Here is a 13,042-nt window from a genome sequence, read left to right as displayed (position 1 = left end):
TTAATCGATGGGTATAGACCCTATACAACATTCATACACCAATGAGACAAAGTTATTCGATGGCCGTATAAACCCTATACAATGTGTATACACCAATGAGACAAAGTTATTCGATGGGTATAAACCCTATACAACATGTATACACCAATGAGACAAAGTTATTCGATGGGTATAAACCCTATACAACGTGTACACACCAATGAGACAACGTTATTCGATGGGTATAGATCCTATGTAACGTGCATACACCTGTGAGACAAAGGTATTTGAGAAGTATTAACCATGTTTAGTGTTCATTCACCAATGAGACTGAGTTATTCGATAAGTATAGGCTCTATACAACGTTCATACACTAATGAGATAGCTTTATTCGATGGTTATAAGCTCTATATAACGTTCATATACCAATGAGACAGATTTTTTCAAATGGTGCATTATTAACAAGAAACACAAAATAAATCTGAATTTTTAGGTAAATAAGGGTAATAACTCTTAAAACAGTAAATGTCAAAATTAACTTGATCTGTCATTCATGAACCAACTTGCATTGTGTTCTTAAAGAACTTAAAAACAAATTTGGCAAGAGATTTAAAAAAAACTTTCAAGGTGGTCGTGGATAATTATATAAGGGGCATATTTAGTCATAACTCTTGAACAATAAACATCAAAGCTATCATAATCAAACTTGACCAGTATAAAGTATTATCCAAGATGTTTCAATTTCATCAGATTTGGTCAAGTGATACTGTAATCATCATCATAAAACTAAAATTTTTAATGGTGGAGAGACAGCATACTGACAATCATGTGCATCAATAAATGCCCCATCTTTTCAAGATAAGGGGTATGATAATAATTGCGTGTCAGGAACAGTTCAATACTTGCTAGCATTTTTTGTAGTAAGATATTTTGTGAAAGGTGTAAAGTCTTTTACAATATATACTTTTTTAAAACCTATCTGATTTGATCATGTTGATAATGTCAATGTGATAAACAGTTCCGAGAATCCAGAGGTTTTCTGATGTTAAGCTTTATGTCTGTCCTTGCCCAACAAATTTCGCCATGCATTTTCAACAGTTCCTTTATTTTTTGTCAGTTAATAGTAATTATATATTCTGCCAATATAAATGAGAAGGTTGACCTGAAATGTATGATAAAGATTTCAATTTATACAAATTAGTTTCCAGATCTCTCCTAAAAGATGTAGTGGAACAATGTATGAACACAATGTTTTCATAAAATTTGAACGAGTAAATTTTCCTTTGAGGTAAAGCTTGAAACAAGTAGAGGTTAGGTATGTTTTTTTCCATTAGGGATGTCTATTAGGGATGATCAATTTAAACATACTTGGTGTTCATGGGAGGCCATTATAAAATGGGGGTATCCACCAATATATAGTGAAAAATAAATATTTTCATTTATATTTTCACCATGTTCACTCATGTACATCTTTTATCGTACTTGACGCTCTATCATAAAGCAGATTTTAAAGTGCCTTTCCTGAATTTCATGTGTTTCAAGTAAACAGCCTTTTTGTATTTGAGTTTGGTGGAAATTAACTCTCAATACTAGAAAAGATCAAATTTTGTAAATCACATGTACAAATGTAGGATATAAATGACATCAAATCTAAATTTTATACCATGAATACATGTTTGTAGTGCAAAAAAAATCTTTGTTTTATCATATTTAATATATATTGGACATATAAACATGATAAACAAACCTGGTTAAATAAATGTCTTTTACATCTATTCTTTCATTTATTTTGTTTTATACATAAATCAGGTAATTCAGTTTTTCTCCTTAGAATTGTTTTACATTTGTTATTTCAGGGCCTTTTTAAGTTGACTATGCATGGCATGGGTTTTGTTCATTGTTGAAGGCATTATACATATGTTCAGTGTCTGTCTATGTTGTGATGTTACACTGTTGTTTCAGATAAGGGTGAAGGTTGGTACCTATCAAAACGTTCAATCCAGCTGCATTTGTTTGCACCTTTACTAGTCAGGAACATGATGTTTAGTGGTTGCCATTTGTTGATGAGATTCATAAGTCTTTCTCGATTTTTATATAGATTAGACTGTTGGTTTTTCTATTTGAATGGTTTCACACTTGTCATTTTTGGGGCCCTTTATAGCTTGCTGTTTGGTGTAAGCCAAGGCTCAATGTTGAAGTTATAGTACTTTGACCTATAATGATTTACTTTTAAAAATAGTGACTTGGATGGAGAGTTGTTTAATTGGCATTCATATAACATCTTCTTATATATCTAGTGACCTATAGTTGTTAACTTTTATACCATTCATTGAATGTTACTGTCAAGTTTTTCATCAGTCAAATGTATGAATGGTAACAGAACTATAAATTGTTCAATGAACATGATTACTGTAACTTACTCATATCACTCATTCAATGTTTTACAAGTCCCTGTCATTTAACATGTTCATGATGTTAGTGATGTTTTATATAATAACATAAAAACCAGATTTTTTAAATGGTTGCCAAACTATTATAGATTAGACCACAAGTTTTCTCTTAAGTTCACATTAGTTTACATTTTTCATTTTGGTACAATGCTGTTATAGCCAACCAAATGGTATATGTATAACAAGTTTTTCTCAATGCTGAAGGCAACATGTATACATGGTATATGGTTTAACATCCCCTTCATTTGAACTCATGTGGATAGTTCTCACTAGCAATCATCAACCACATCTCCTTATTTTAATATGAAAGGAAAGAAATTAACTATTAAGAATCATGATATTCATTGAAGGATGTAAAAAAGGGGGAGAAGATGCAAATATGGCAATCAAAAATAGACACAACAATTTTTAAAGAGTTATATCTGTGCCTGTATTGCTCACCTGAAGAATAAAATCACCAGTTTGCTAATTCAGACTTTCATATATTTTTTTGCAATTTACAGGTTTAGCTTTAAGCTCCTATAACATGTATAACTTTCAGATAACAGCCAAAACTGAAAAAAAGAAGTAAAAAATCAACATACATGACATAGTGGACTATGCATTTTAAAGGACTTTTCTTATTGTTGAAGGCTGTACAGACTACAGTGTTAGTGACCTATAGTTATTAGTTTCTATGTCATTTATTTTGAAGAGTTGTCTCATTGGTAATCACCGACATGCCAATTATTCTCTTTAAATTAATGTATATATTTAAAAAATGTTTTCAAAATAACAACAAACAAGAATGTGTCCTCAGTACACGAATGCCCCACTCGCACTATCATTTTCCATGTTCAGTGGACCGTGAAATTGGGGTAAAAACTCTAATTTGGCATTAAAATTAGAAAGATCATATCATAGGGAACATGTGTACTAAGTTTGAAGTCGATTGGACTTCAACTTCATCAAAAACTACCTTGACCAAAAACTTTAACCTGGAGCGGGACAGACGGACGAACAGACAGACAGACGGACGGACGGACACACAGACCAGAAAACAAAATGCCCCTCTACTATCGTAGGTGGGGCATAAAAATGTGTGAATAGAAGTATAGTACAAGTTGATAAAAAGATTATATCGAAACAGGGGGTGTCACAGAATAGATATCGAAACAGGGGGTGTCACAGAATAGATATCGAAACAGGGGGTGTCACAGAATAGAAGTTCCTTCATATAAATTTAAGTTCCAAAGGAAAAATATTCTGGAATATTATTTCCAGAGGAATAAAAATTACAGTATATGTTCCGAACGGAATAAATGGTATAGAATATGTGTTCCTACAGGAATAGATATTATGACATTGTTTATAACAAAGTTTCCAGTGGAACTTCAAATATAAGTTGACACCAGTGACCGGGACCAAATATTCACTAATTTTTTAGATTCATCTTGTTAGGTTGAACCTTTTTACATGTTCAATTTTCACCTGAGCTCCTATTTTTTCATGGAAAAAGCTAAAAAACTGGAAATTTATATTATTTCAGGGGCAATAACTCCAAAACAGGTTTATAGACTTTTCTCCTACATATTGTCATGCTGATCCATTTTCCAACTCAGTAAACTTAACCTAGCTCCTAAACATATCGTGGTCACAGTAAAAAAACTGATAAAAAGCATTATAAAGGGGACAAAAACTCCAAAATAGATTAACTGATTTTTTTATACACTTTTATCTTCTTCTCCACTAGCTATATATATGGTGAAACTCCCTATTACTCCTGATTAATGTACTTGTATTGCTTGTTAAAGTTTCATCCCTATAACTGTGGAATTTATCTTTTAGAATAGGATAGATTTATACATTGAAAATGTCTGGTTACCTACTATCTGTTCCAGTGAGAGATAATGGCCGCGCCCCATCATCACCATCGTGGTAGATCTAGCTAAGTTCCGAATGGAAATGAGTATTTTCCGAAAAGAAAAAAAAATTACAAGTGTGGACACATATCGGTGTGGATAGTAAAATAGAGAGCACTTGAGGCAGAGCTGAGCATGTAACTATGGTTAGATGCTGTCATGTTACCAGAACATTTTATTAATATACTTATTTTTGATAATTCAAATTTCCCGCATTTTTGCACGTGCTTTTACTGTGTAAAACACGTGTTATTTCTTATCAGTTTCATTGAGATTCCCACATGGCATTGTGAAGAAAGATTGTGTTTCGCTTTCGATATTTTCGATTTTCGTGCAATCTTTGGTAAACTACAGTGTAAGTTAATTTTTATATTATTTTATTTTATAACTTTAAGTAAATATTTCATATTTTTAATAAGTTTAAGCAATTAATTATCTACGTTTTCTTTGTTTGAACTGCCGATTAACGTGCACACAGGTCATGTTTGTTTACATCAGTATTTTGTATGTTTTGCACTATGTACACCGTTTATTTTAGAATAATTAATTATTTTAACGTTAAAGATATAATATTATTCTTGCAATTGTATTTTTCTTATTTAATTTAAGCTAATTAACTTTTAGTAGTACAGAGTTGCTATCGGGTAAAAAATCTATGGAACGCCATTCGTGCCATATTTACACCTGTATTTCTATTTTTATAATTTTTCACTTTATGGAATGCAATTAATGCCAAAGTTGTTTTACGTTAATTTCGCTACATAGTTCATGTTTGTTTATGTTTTGAGCTTATAATTATTTAAAGGATTTTTTATACTTAAAAAATAAATGTATGGAGGTCAATGAGTGTCATTTTGACAAGTGTTTATTTTCTTGTAATTTTTTGGTAAATTACGGCATTTGAGTTTATGATTTTATTTTTTCTATTTGTAGCTTTTTACTATATGTATTATGAGTTTATCTGCAACGATGAAGCATATTAATAAAGAATTTGAAACTAACGTAGTTTGAAGACTTTACAGTAAAAAGACTGCATCCTTTACCACAGGATGAGCACAGAAACAGTAATACGTAAAATGGAAAAGGTTCAAGGCAAACCTTTTATCGAAACTGGAGAAGATGTAATAAACGCTGACGGTCAAGGCAACCTACCATTTATTATTGATGATTCAGTTACAACACAATCACCAGAGGACGTAAGGCCAAAACGGGTGAGAAAGTTAACGTCTGGTGGACAGGAACTGTACGAAAAAGACGTAGGAAAATACACTGCGGAGCTAATCCACTATAGAAAGAACTTAGATATTTTAAACAAAAGTTACTACTCAGGAGAACTAGAAATATCCGATGTTAAACTATTGCCAGACAGAATTAGATCGGAACTGTCAAAATATCAACAAATTTCAGAAAAATTCATCGGCTTTCTGAACAGATACAGAACTGAAGAGAGCGCCCGGGAAGAGGCAACACAAAAACTAATCTATAAAAGTATCATGTCAAAGGCTAAAACCATGTTAAATGAGATCGAAATTAAATTGAAGCAGTCACAATCCGTCAAATCTATCGCTACTGGTAGACAATCTAAATCCTCTAGATCCTCCTCCGCAAGTTCAATACTAATTAAACAAAGAGCAAAAATGGATGCCGCTAAGACAAATCTACGCTTTGTTAGTCAAGAGGCAGAACTTGAAAGATTACAATTCGAGCTTGAAGAGGAAGAACTTAAAACAAAAGCAGAACTATTAAAGAAAAAAGTCGAAGCAAAGTTGAAAATGAATATTTTAAAATCAGAAAAAGAAGTTGCAATTGCTGAAGCTGAGTTTAATGCCGTCCGTGAAGAGATGGAGATGGAGGGATCACGTTCTAGTGGAAGATCTATGGCATCAGTTGTCGATCCTCGTCAGCACGTCGAGAGATATCTTCAGGAACAAAGGGAACTAATGAAATCCGGATATACAAACACTCAACAAATGCACCCTCCAGAGCTCAACATTCACGCCACACCTTTTGAACCAAAGACCGAAGATATTAGACAAACAAATTATGAAATTAACAACGTTTCCGTGGCAAACGAACTCTCAAAGTTCTTATTAAAGAAGGATTTGTTAATGTCTCGTTTTATGAAATTTAACGACCAAGCAGAGTCTTATCACGTTTGGAAAGCTTCGTTTTCCAATATAACTGAAGAACTTAGCGTCAACGCGCGAGAAGAACTTGATTTATTGATGAAATGGCTTGGGCCAGAATCCTCAAAACATGCAGAAAGTCTGAGGATAGCCAATGCAAAAGACCCAGTAAAATGTCTAAAGCGAGTATGGGAGAGACTTGAAGAGAGATATGGCGGACCAGAAATGGTTGAAACGAATGTAAAATCAAAATTGAACAAATTTCCAATAATTACCAACAAAGATCACAAGAAGTTATATGAACTTAGCGACATTTTAACAGAAATTGAATCCCTGAAGGAGGACGAAAGATACGCACAGTTATTGTCTTACTTTGATACTTCGTTAGGCGTTAACACCGTGATAACTAAATTACCGTATGGGATTCAGAACAAATGGATCGATAGAGCCATGCGATATAAACAAAACCATAACGTACTGTATCCGCCATTTCCATTTTTCGTCAGTTTCATCAGAGAAATGTGCAAACAATTCAATGACCCAGGCTTTGCCTTTAAAGAAGACACAAAACCTCAACAAACAAAATCGTATCCTAACAACAATAGATATAACAACAAAGTCACAGCTAGAAAGACAGATGTATCACAAGAAAAAACATTTAAAACTACTGGTGCGACTGATAAACTTACAGAATGTCCTATTCACCATTCAAAACACTCTTTGAACAACTGTAGAGGATTCAGACAAAAAAGTATGAATGACCGAAAGAAAATTCTCCGTGAAAATAGCATCTGTTATAAATGTTGCGAGTCAGCAACGCACATATCTCGAGATTGCAAGGAGTCCGTCACATGCAAAGATTGCGGAAGTAACCGTCATTCTTCAGCTATGCATATAGATAGATATGATAAAACAACAAGAGAAATAGAACCCGTGTCCTCTCATGGCGGGGAGGAACCATTGATTCAAACAGTAGAAACGAAGTGTACGGCAATTTGCGGAGAAGGATTTTCTGGAAAATCATGCTCAAAGGTGGTACTTGTCAAAGTTTATAAGAAAGACGAACCTGAGAAATACATAAATCTTTATGCTTTGATGGACGATCAAAGTAATCGTACGCTAGGCCGTACAGAGCTATTCGATGCACTGAATATAGACTCAGCTGTTCAACCTTACACTTTATCGTCCTGTGCAGGAAGTGTCCAGAAACAAGGCCGTCTTGCTAGCGGGTTAGTAGTAGAACCTATAGACGGGCGAGTAAGAATGGATTTACCTACTGTAATTGAATGCAACGACATTCCAGAAACAAGAGAAGAAATTCCAGTGCCAGAAATCACAAAATATTACGAACACTTGAAGCGTATTACATTACCGCCTATAGATCCTGAGGCACATATTCTCTTATTGATCGGCAGAGACTTGGCCGATGCACACCACGTCTATGAGCAAAAAACAGGAGCTCAAAACACGCCATTTGCACAACGACTCAGTTTGGGATGGGTCATTATCGGTGAAGTATGCTTAGGCCAAACGCACAAACCTAATTCGAAAGTAAACGTGTGTAAAACAAACATTCTAAACAATGGGAGGCCGACATCCTTTGAAGTATGTAAAAACGTCTTTAACATTAAAGAAACTGTCAACACACGCAATCACCAAGATACCGTGGAAGATCAGATTTTCCACAGAACAAAGGACGATAATAAGATTGGCATGTCCGTAGAAGACCATATATTTATAGACATCATGGACAAAGAATTTGTCAAAAGTGAAACAGGCAATTGGAGTGCTCCTCTACCGTTCCGGAAGAATAGACCTCGATTACCTGACAACAGATCTCAAGCATTAAGAAGGGCTAGAATGCTCGATCAATCTCTTCAGAAAAGTACGAGTAAGCGTCAGCATTTCGTAGAATTCATGGGCAACATGTTTCGTAATGGTCATGCCGAAGAAGCTCCAACCTTAGAACAAAACGAGGAATGTTGGTATCTGCCTTTATTTGGAGTGTACCACCCTAAGAAAAAAGATAAGATAAGAGTTGTTTTCGATTCTTCGGCTAAACAGGATGGCATATCCTTAAATAATGTTCTACTCTCTGGACCGGATTTTACAAATAGTTTGGTTGGAGTATTGCTCAGATTCAGAAAAGAGAGAATCGCTGTAATGGCCGACATAGAGCAAATGTTTTACTGTTTTAAGGTAAACAGTTCACACCGTAACTATTTACGATTCTTTTGGTACAAGAACAACATTCCTGGAGAGCAACTTATCGAATACAGAATGTGTGTTCACGTCTTTGGAAACACACCGTCTCCAGCAATTGCCACCTACGGTCTACGGAAGTGTGTTGAAAAAGAACCAACAGAGAACGATGTCAAAGAATACGTAAATAGGAACTTTTATGTGGATGACGGACTCGTTAATTTCACGAATGAGGAAGAAGCTGTCAGTGTCCTTAAGAGGACTCAACAATCTCTACTTGAAAACGGAAAATTGAAACTTCATAAAATTGCATCGAACAGTGAAAAAGTAATGAACGCCTTCAGTCCAGATGAGTTGGCTAAAGAGCTGAAAACCTTAGATCTAAACAAAGATGAGCTACCTATTCAACACAGTCTTGGAATGAGTTGGGACTTGCAACAGGACTCGTTTACTTACAAATTATCAAATGAAGAGAAACCTATAACACGTAGAGGTGTGTTATCATCAATAAATAGCTTGTTCGACCCATTAGGGTTTATCTCCCCTGTCATTCTACAAGGTAGAATTCTTATGAGAGACATCATTGCCGAAACAACTGACTGGGACTTACCACTATCTAATGATATTCAGCAAAAATGGATCGAATGGAGAGACTCTTTAAGGCCAATAGAACAATTTTCGATACGAAGAACATTTGTAGAATCGTCATTCTGTTCAAGCTTGGACAAACAGTTACATATTTTCTCGGACGCCTCAGAACAGGCAATAGCAAGTGTAGCTTTTTTGAGAACATCTGACGCAGAGTTTTCTATCAACACCGGTTTCGTATTTGGGAAATGCAAAGTGGCGCCCAAACATGGCCATACAATACCACGATTAGAACTATGTGCCGCAGTTATGGCTGTTGAAATAGGAGAAATAATCTGTGAACATCTAGATATGAACTCGGCTGAGATAAAGTACTATACAGATAGTAAGGTAGTGTTAGGTTACATTAACAACCAGGTTAGACGTTTTCAAGTCTATGTTGCAAACCGAGTTGGTAAAATTAGGAAAGCTTCAAAACCGGAACAATGGACATATGTGAATACTGATCATAATCCGGCCGATATTGGAACAAGACTTATATTCGCGGATCAGCTACAAACTAGTTCTTGGCTAACAGGACCCGAATTTTTACAGGAATCTGACACGCTTAGTCAAAGAATAGCTACTTCTTTTCCTCTCATAAATCCTAACACTGACAAAGAATTGAAAACAGAAATACAAGTCATCAAATCTGTCTTAAAATGTGACAACCTTGGGTCACAAAGATTCAACCGATTCTCCAATTGGTGGAAATTAGTTCGTACCATTTCACGCTTACAGCGACTTGCTAGTAGTTACTCACACAACAAATTAAAGGACAATTTGGAGTCAAACGAGCTTGAAGCTCATCGAAAAGCTGAAATTTTTATCATCAAAGAAGTTCAAAAGGAGGACTTTGGTAGAGAAATCGAGTGTCTCAGAAATAAAAGACCTCTGCCTAATAACAGTTCCGTTTTATCTTTGAGTCCCGTCTTGGACGAAAATGGAATTTTGAGAGTAGGTGGAAGACTTCGTAATGCTAAAATCACATCAAAAGAAAAAACACCGATCCTTATTTCTGGAAAACATCATATTGCTACTTTGCTTGTCCGTCACTACCATAACGATGTACAACATCAAGGGAGACATCTTACTGAAGGTACTATTCGATCTGCTGGGTGGTGGATTACAGGCTGCAAACGACTGGTCTCATCTATAATTTTTAAATGCGTAAAATGTCGACGACTTCGAGGTTCGTTGAGTGAACAGAAAATGGCCGATTTACCAGACGTAAGATTATCGCCATGCGCACCGTTCAGTTTTGTTGGTGTAGATGTATTTGGACCATGGAACATAGTAACAAGACGCACTAGAGGAGGCGCAGCAAATTCCAAAAGATGGGCAGTGCTATTTACATGCTTGGCATCTAGAGCTGTCCATATAGAGGTGATAGAAGAAATGAGCTCCTCTTCTTTCATCAACGCTCTACGCAGATTCTATGCACTTCGAGGCAAAGTGCAAGAGTTCCGTTCCGATAGAGGTTCAAACTTCGTTGGATGTACCGACGCCCTGCAAATCGATGCTTTAAACGTTGAAGATGGCGAAGTAAGAACACTTCTCAACAAGAATAGAACAATATGGAGGTTTAATACACCTCACTCTTCTCACATGGGTGGTTCATGGGAGCGAATGATTGGGATAGCTCGTAAAATTCTAAATAACATGCTTTTTGACGTGAGATACAAGAATTTGACTCATGAAGTTTTAACAACATTTATGGCAGAGGTAACAGCCATTATGAACGCCCGACCGATTGTACCAGTCTCCACTGATTCTGACAATCCTACAATTCTGACACCTTCTCTTTTATTAACTCAGAAAACATCTGATCAGGAAGATAGCTTTGAAAATATTACATCAACTGCATGTATGTACCAATCACAATGGAAATATGTTCAGACATTAGCTGAGATATTTTGGAAACGTTGGAGTAGGGAATATCTGCAAACACTACAAAAGAGACAAAAGTGGAAAAAGGAAGTGACAAATTTGAAACAAGGAGACATTATTCTTATGCGAGAAAAAGACATGGTTAGGTCCGAATGGCCAATTGGAACAATATTAAGAACATTCGCCAGCGAGAATGACAATCTTATAAGGAAAATAGAAGTGAGAGTTATTAAACAAGGAAAACCAGTTATCTATGTCCGTCCGATAACAGAGATTGTGAAACTTTTGTCTGAGTGATAATATTGAACAATATTTGAACTGTTGATATGTACATTGACTTTATTAGTTAAACATTTTAGATAGTAGTTACAGTAATGTACCTTAGATTTAAGTAGTTTAGTAAATTTTCTTTTTGAGATTTTTGTTAACGAAGTTATTTAGCTAAGACTTGAAGTCTTAAGTATTTTTGTTAAAACCTAGGGTGATATTGTTATATCAGACGGGGAGTGTCATGTTACCAGAACATTTTATTAATATACTTATTTTTGATAATTCAAATTTCCCGCATTTTTGCACGTGCTTTTACTGTGTAAAACACGTGTTATTTCTTATCAGTTTCATTGAGATTCCCACATGGCATTGTGAAGAAAGATTGTGTTTCGCTTTCGATATTTTCGATTTTCGTGCAATCTTTGGTAAACTACAGTGTAAGTTAATTTTTATATTATTTTATTTTATAACTTTAAGTAAATATTTCATATTTTTAATAAGTTTAAGCAATTAATTATCTACGTTTTCTTTGTTTGAACTGCCGATTAACGTGCACACAGGTCATGTTTGTTTACATCAGTATTTTGTATGTTTTGCACTATGTACACCGTTTATTTTAGAATAATTAATTATTTTAACGTTAAAGATATAATATTATTCTTGCAATTGTATTTTTCTTATTTAATTTAAGCTAATTAACTTTTAGTAGTACAGAGTTGCTATCGGGTAAAAAATCTATGGAACGCCATTCGTGCCATATTTACACCTGTATTTCTATTTTTATAATTTTTCACTTTATGGAATGCAATTAATGCCAAAGTTGTTTTACGTTAATTTCGCTACATAGTTCATGTTTGTTTATGTTTTGAGCTTATAATTATTTAAAGGATTTTTTATACTTAAAAAATAAATGTATGGAGGTCAATGAGTGTCATTTTGACAAGTGTTTATTTTCTTGTAATTTTTTGGTAAATTACGGCATTTGAGTTTATGATTTTATTTTTTCTATTTGTAGCTTTTTACTATATGTATTATGAGTTTATCTGCAACGATGAAGCATATTAATAAAGAATTTGAAACTAACGTAGTTTGAAGACTTTACAGATGCCCAATGGTAGAAGGAGAAGCAGTACTATATATAAAGAGAGCACCTGTTCTACATATGAAAATATGGATCATCTGACTATAAAGGGGGGGGGGGGGGGTTAAAGATCAGTTATACTAGATTAGTAATTGTTAAATTTGTATTAGTATGTTTGAGAGTGTCATTATCATTGAGTTTATATATTGGTTGTGCCCTCTCTTAAAATGTTCTACGAGCTATTTCTTTGTCTTTTACATATAGTTCAACTTGATGATCTTCTTTGTGAAAGTGTGTGCAACGGTGAGTCCGATGATCTCGCCTTTTAAGACTGAGGTTATGTGTTATAATAGTCTCAGTTTCAGATAATAAGCAAAAAGCAAAAAAATAAATACCAAAAAAACAAAACACGGTGTGTTGCGGGGGTCGACATAAGTATATCATTCAAAAACTTGACTGTTTGCAAGTAACCATGGAGACAACAACTTGTCTCTGAAATTTTGTACTTGCTTAGAG

General features: G+C 34.6%; 2 protein-coding genes and 1 long non-coding RNA gene across 4 annotated transcripts in view; 2 read left to right on the top strand and 1 right to left on the bottom strand.

Annotated features, from left to right (window-relative positions):
* Positions 1–13,042, top strand: part of LOC139528534 (uncharacterized) — a 44,421-nt gene that overhangs the window by 23,413 nt on the left and 7,966 nt on the right. The window lies entirely within an intron of this gene.
* LOC139528536 (uncharacterized) lies at positions 436–4,395 on the bottom strand. The gene is made up of 3 exons (XR_011665620.1): positions 4,294–4,395; positions 2,871–2,983; positions 436–1,141 (listed from the first exon to the last, which is right to left on the bottom strand). It is a non-coding gene; the product is annotated as an uncharacterized lncRNA (long non-coding RNA).
* Positions 4,492–12,547, top strand: LOC139528532 (uncharacterized). 2 transcript variants are annotated; one of them, XR_011665615.1, is made up of 3 exons: positions 4,492–4,685; positions 5,264–11,882; positions 12,461–12,547. XR_011665615.1 is itself a non-coding variant. In XM_071324559.1 (2 exons), exon 2 carries the CDS (start codon positions 5,380–5,382, stop codon positions 11,470–11,472), a length of 6,093 nt encoding a protein of 2,030 aa, XP_071180660.1. In that variant the 5' UTR covers positions 4,492–4,685; positions 5,264–5,379; the 3' UTR covers positions 11,473–12,321. The 2 variants fall into 2 exon arrangements, 1 of the variants encoding a protein (XP_071180660.1); XM_071324559.1 differs by lacking the exon at positions 12,461–12,547 and having other exon boundaries at positions 5,264–12,321.

This window comes from Mytilus edulis, chromosome 6 (genome assembly GCF_963676685.1).
Source record: "Mytilus edulis chromosome 6, xbMytEdul2.2, whole genome shotgun sequence".
Taxonomy (NCBI): domain Eukaryota; kingdom Metazoa; phylum Mollusca; class Bivalvia; order Mytilida; family Mytilidae; genus Mytilus; species Mytilus edulis.
Note: the sequence above shows the minus strand (reverse complement) of the source record. Positions and strands in the feature narration are given on the sequence as shown.

Excerpts from the sequence above, each read along its gene's own strand:
- LOC139528532 (XM_071324559.1), top strand. The coding sequence starts at position 5,380 with ATGAGCACAGAAACAGTAATACGTAAAATGGAAAAGGTTCAAGGCAAA.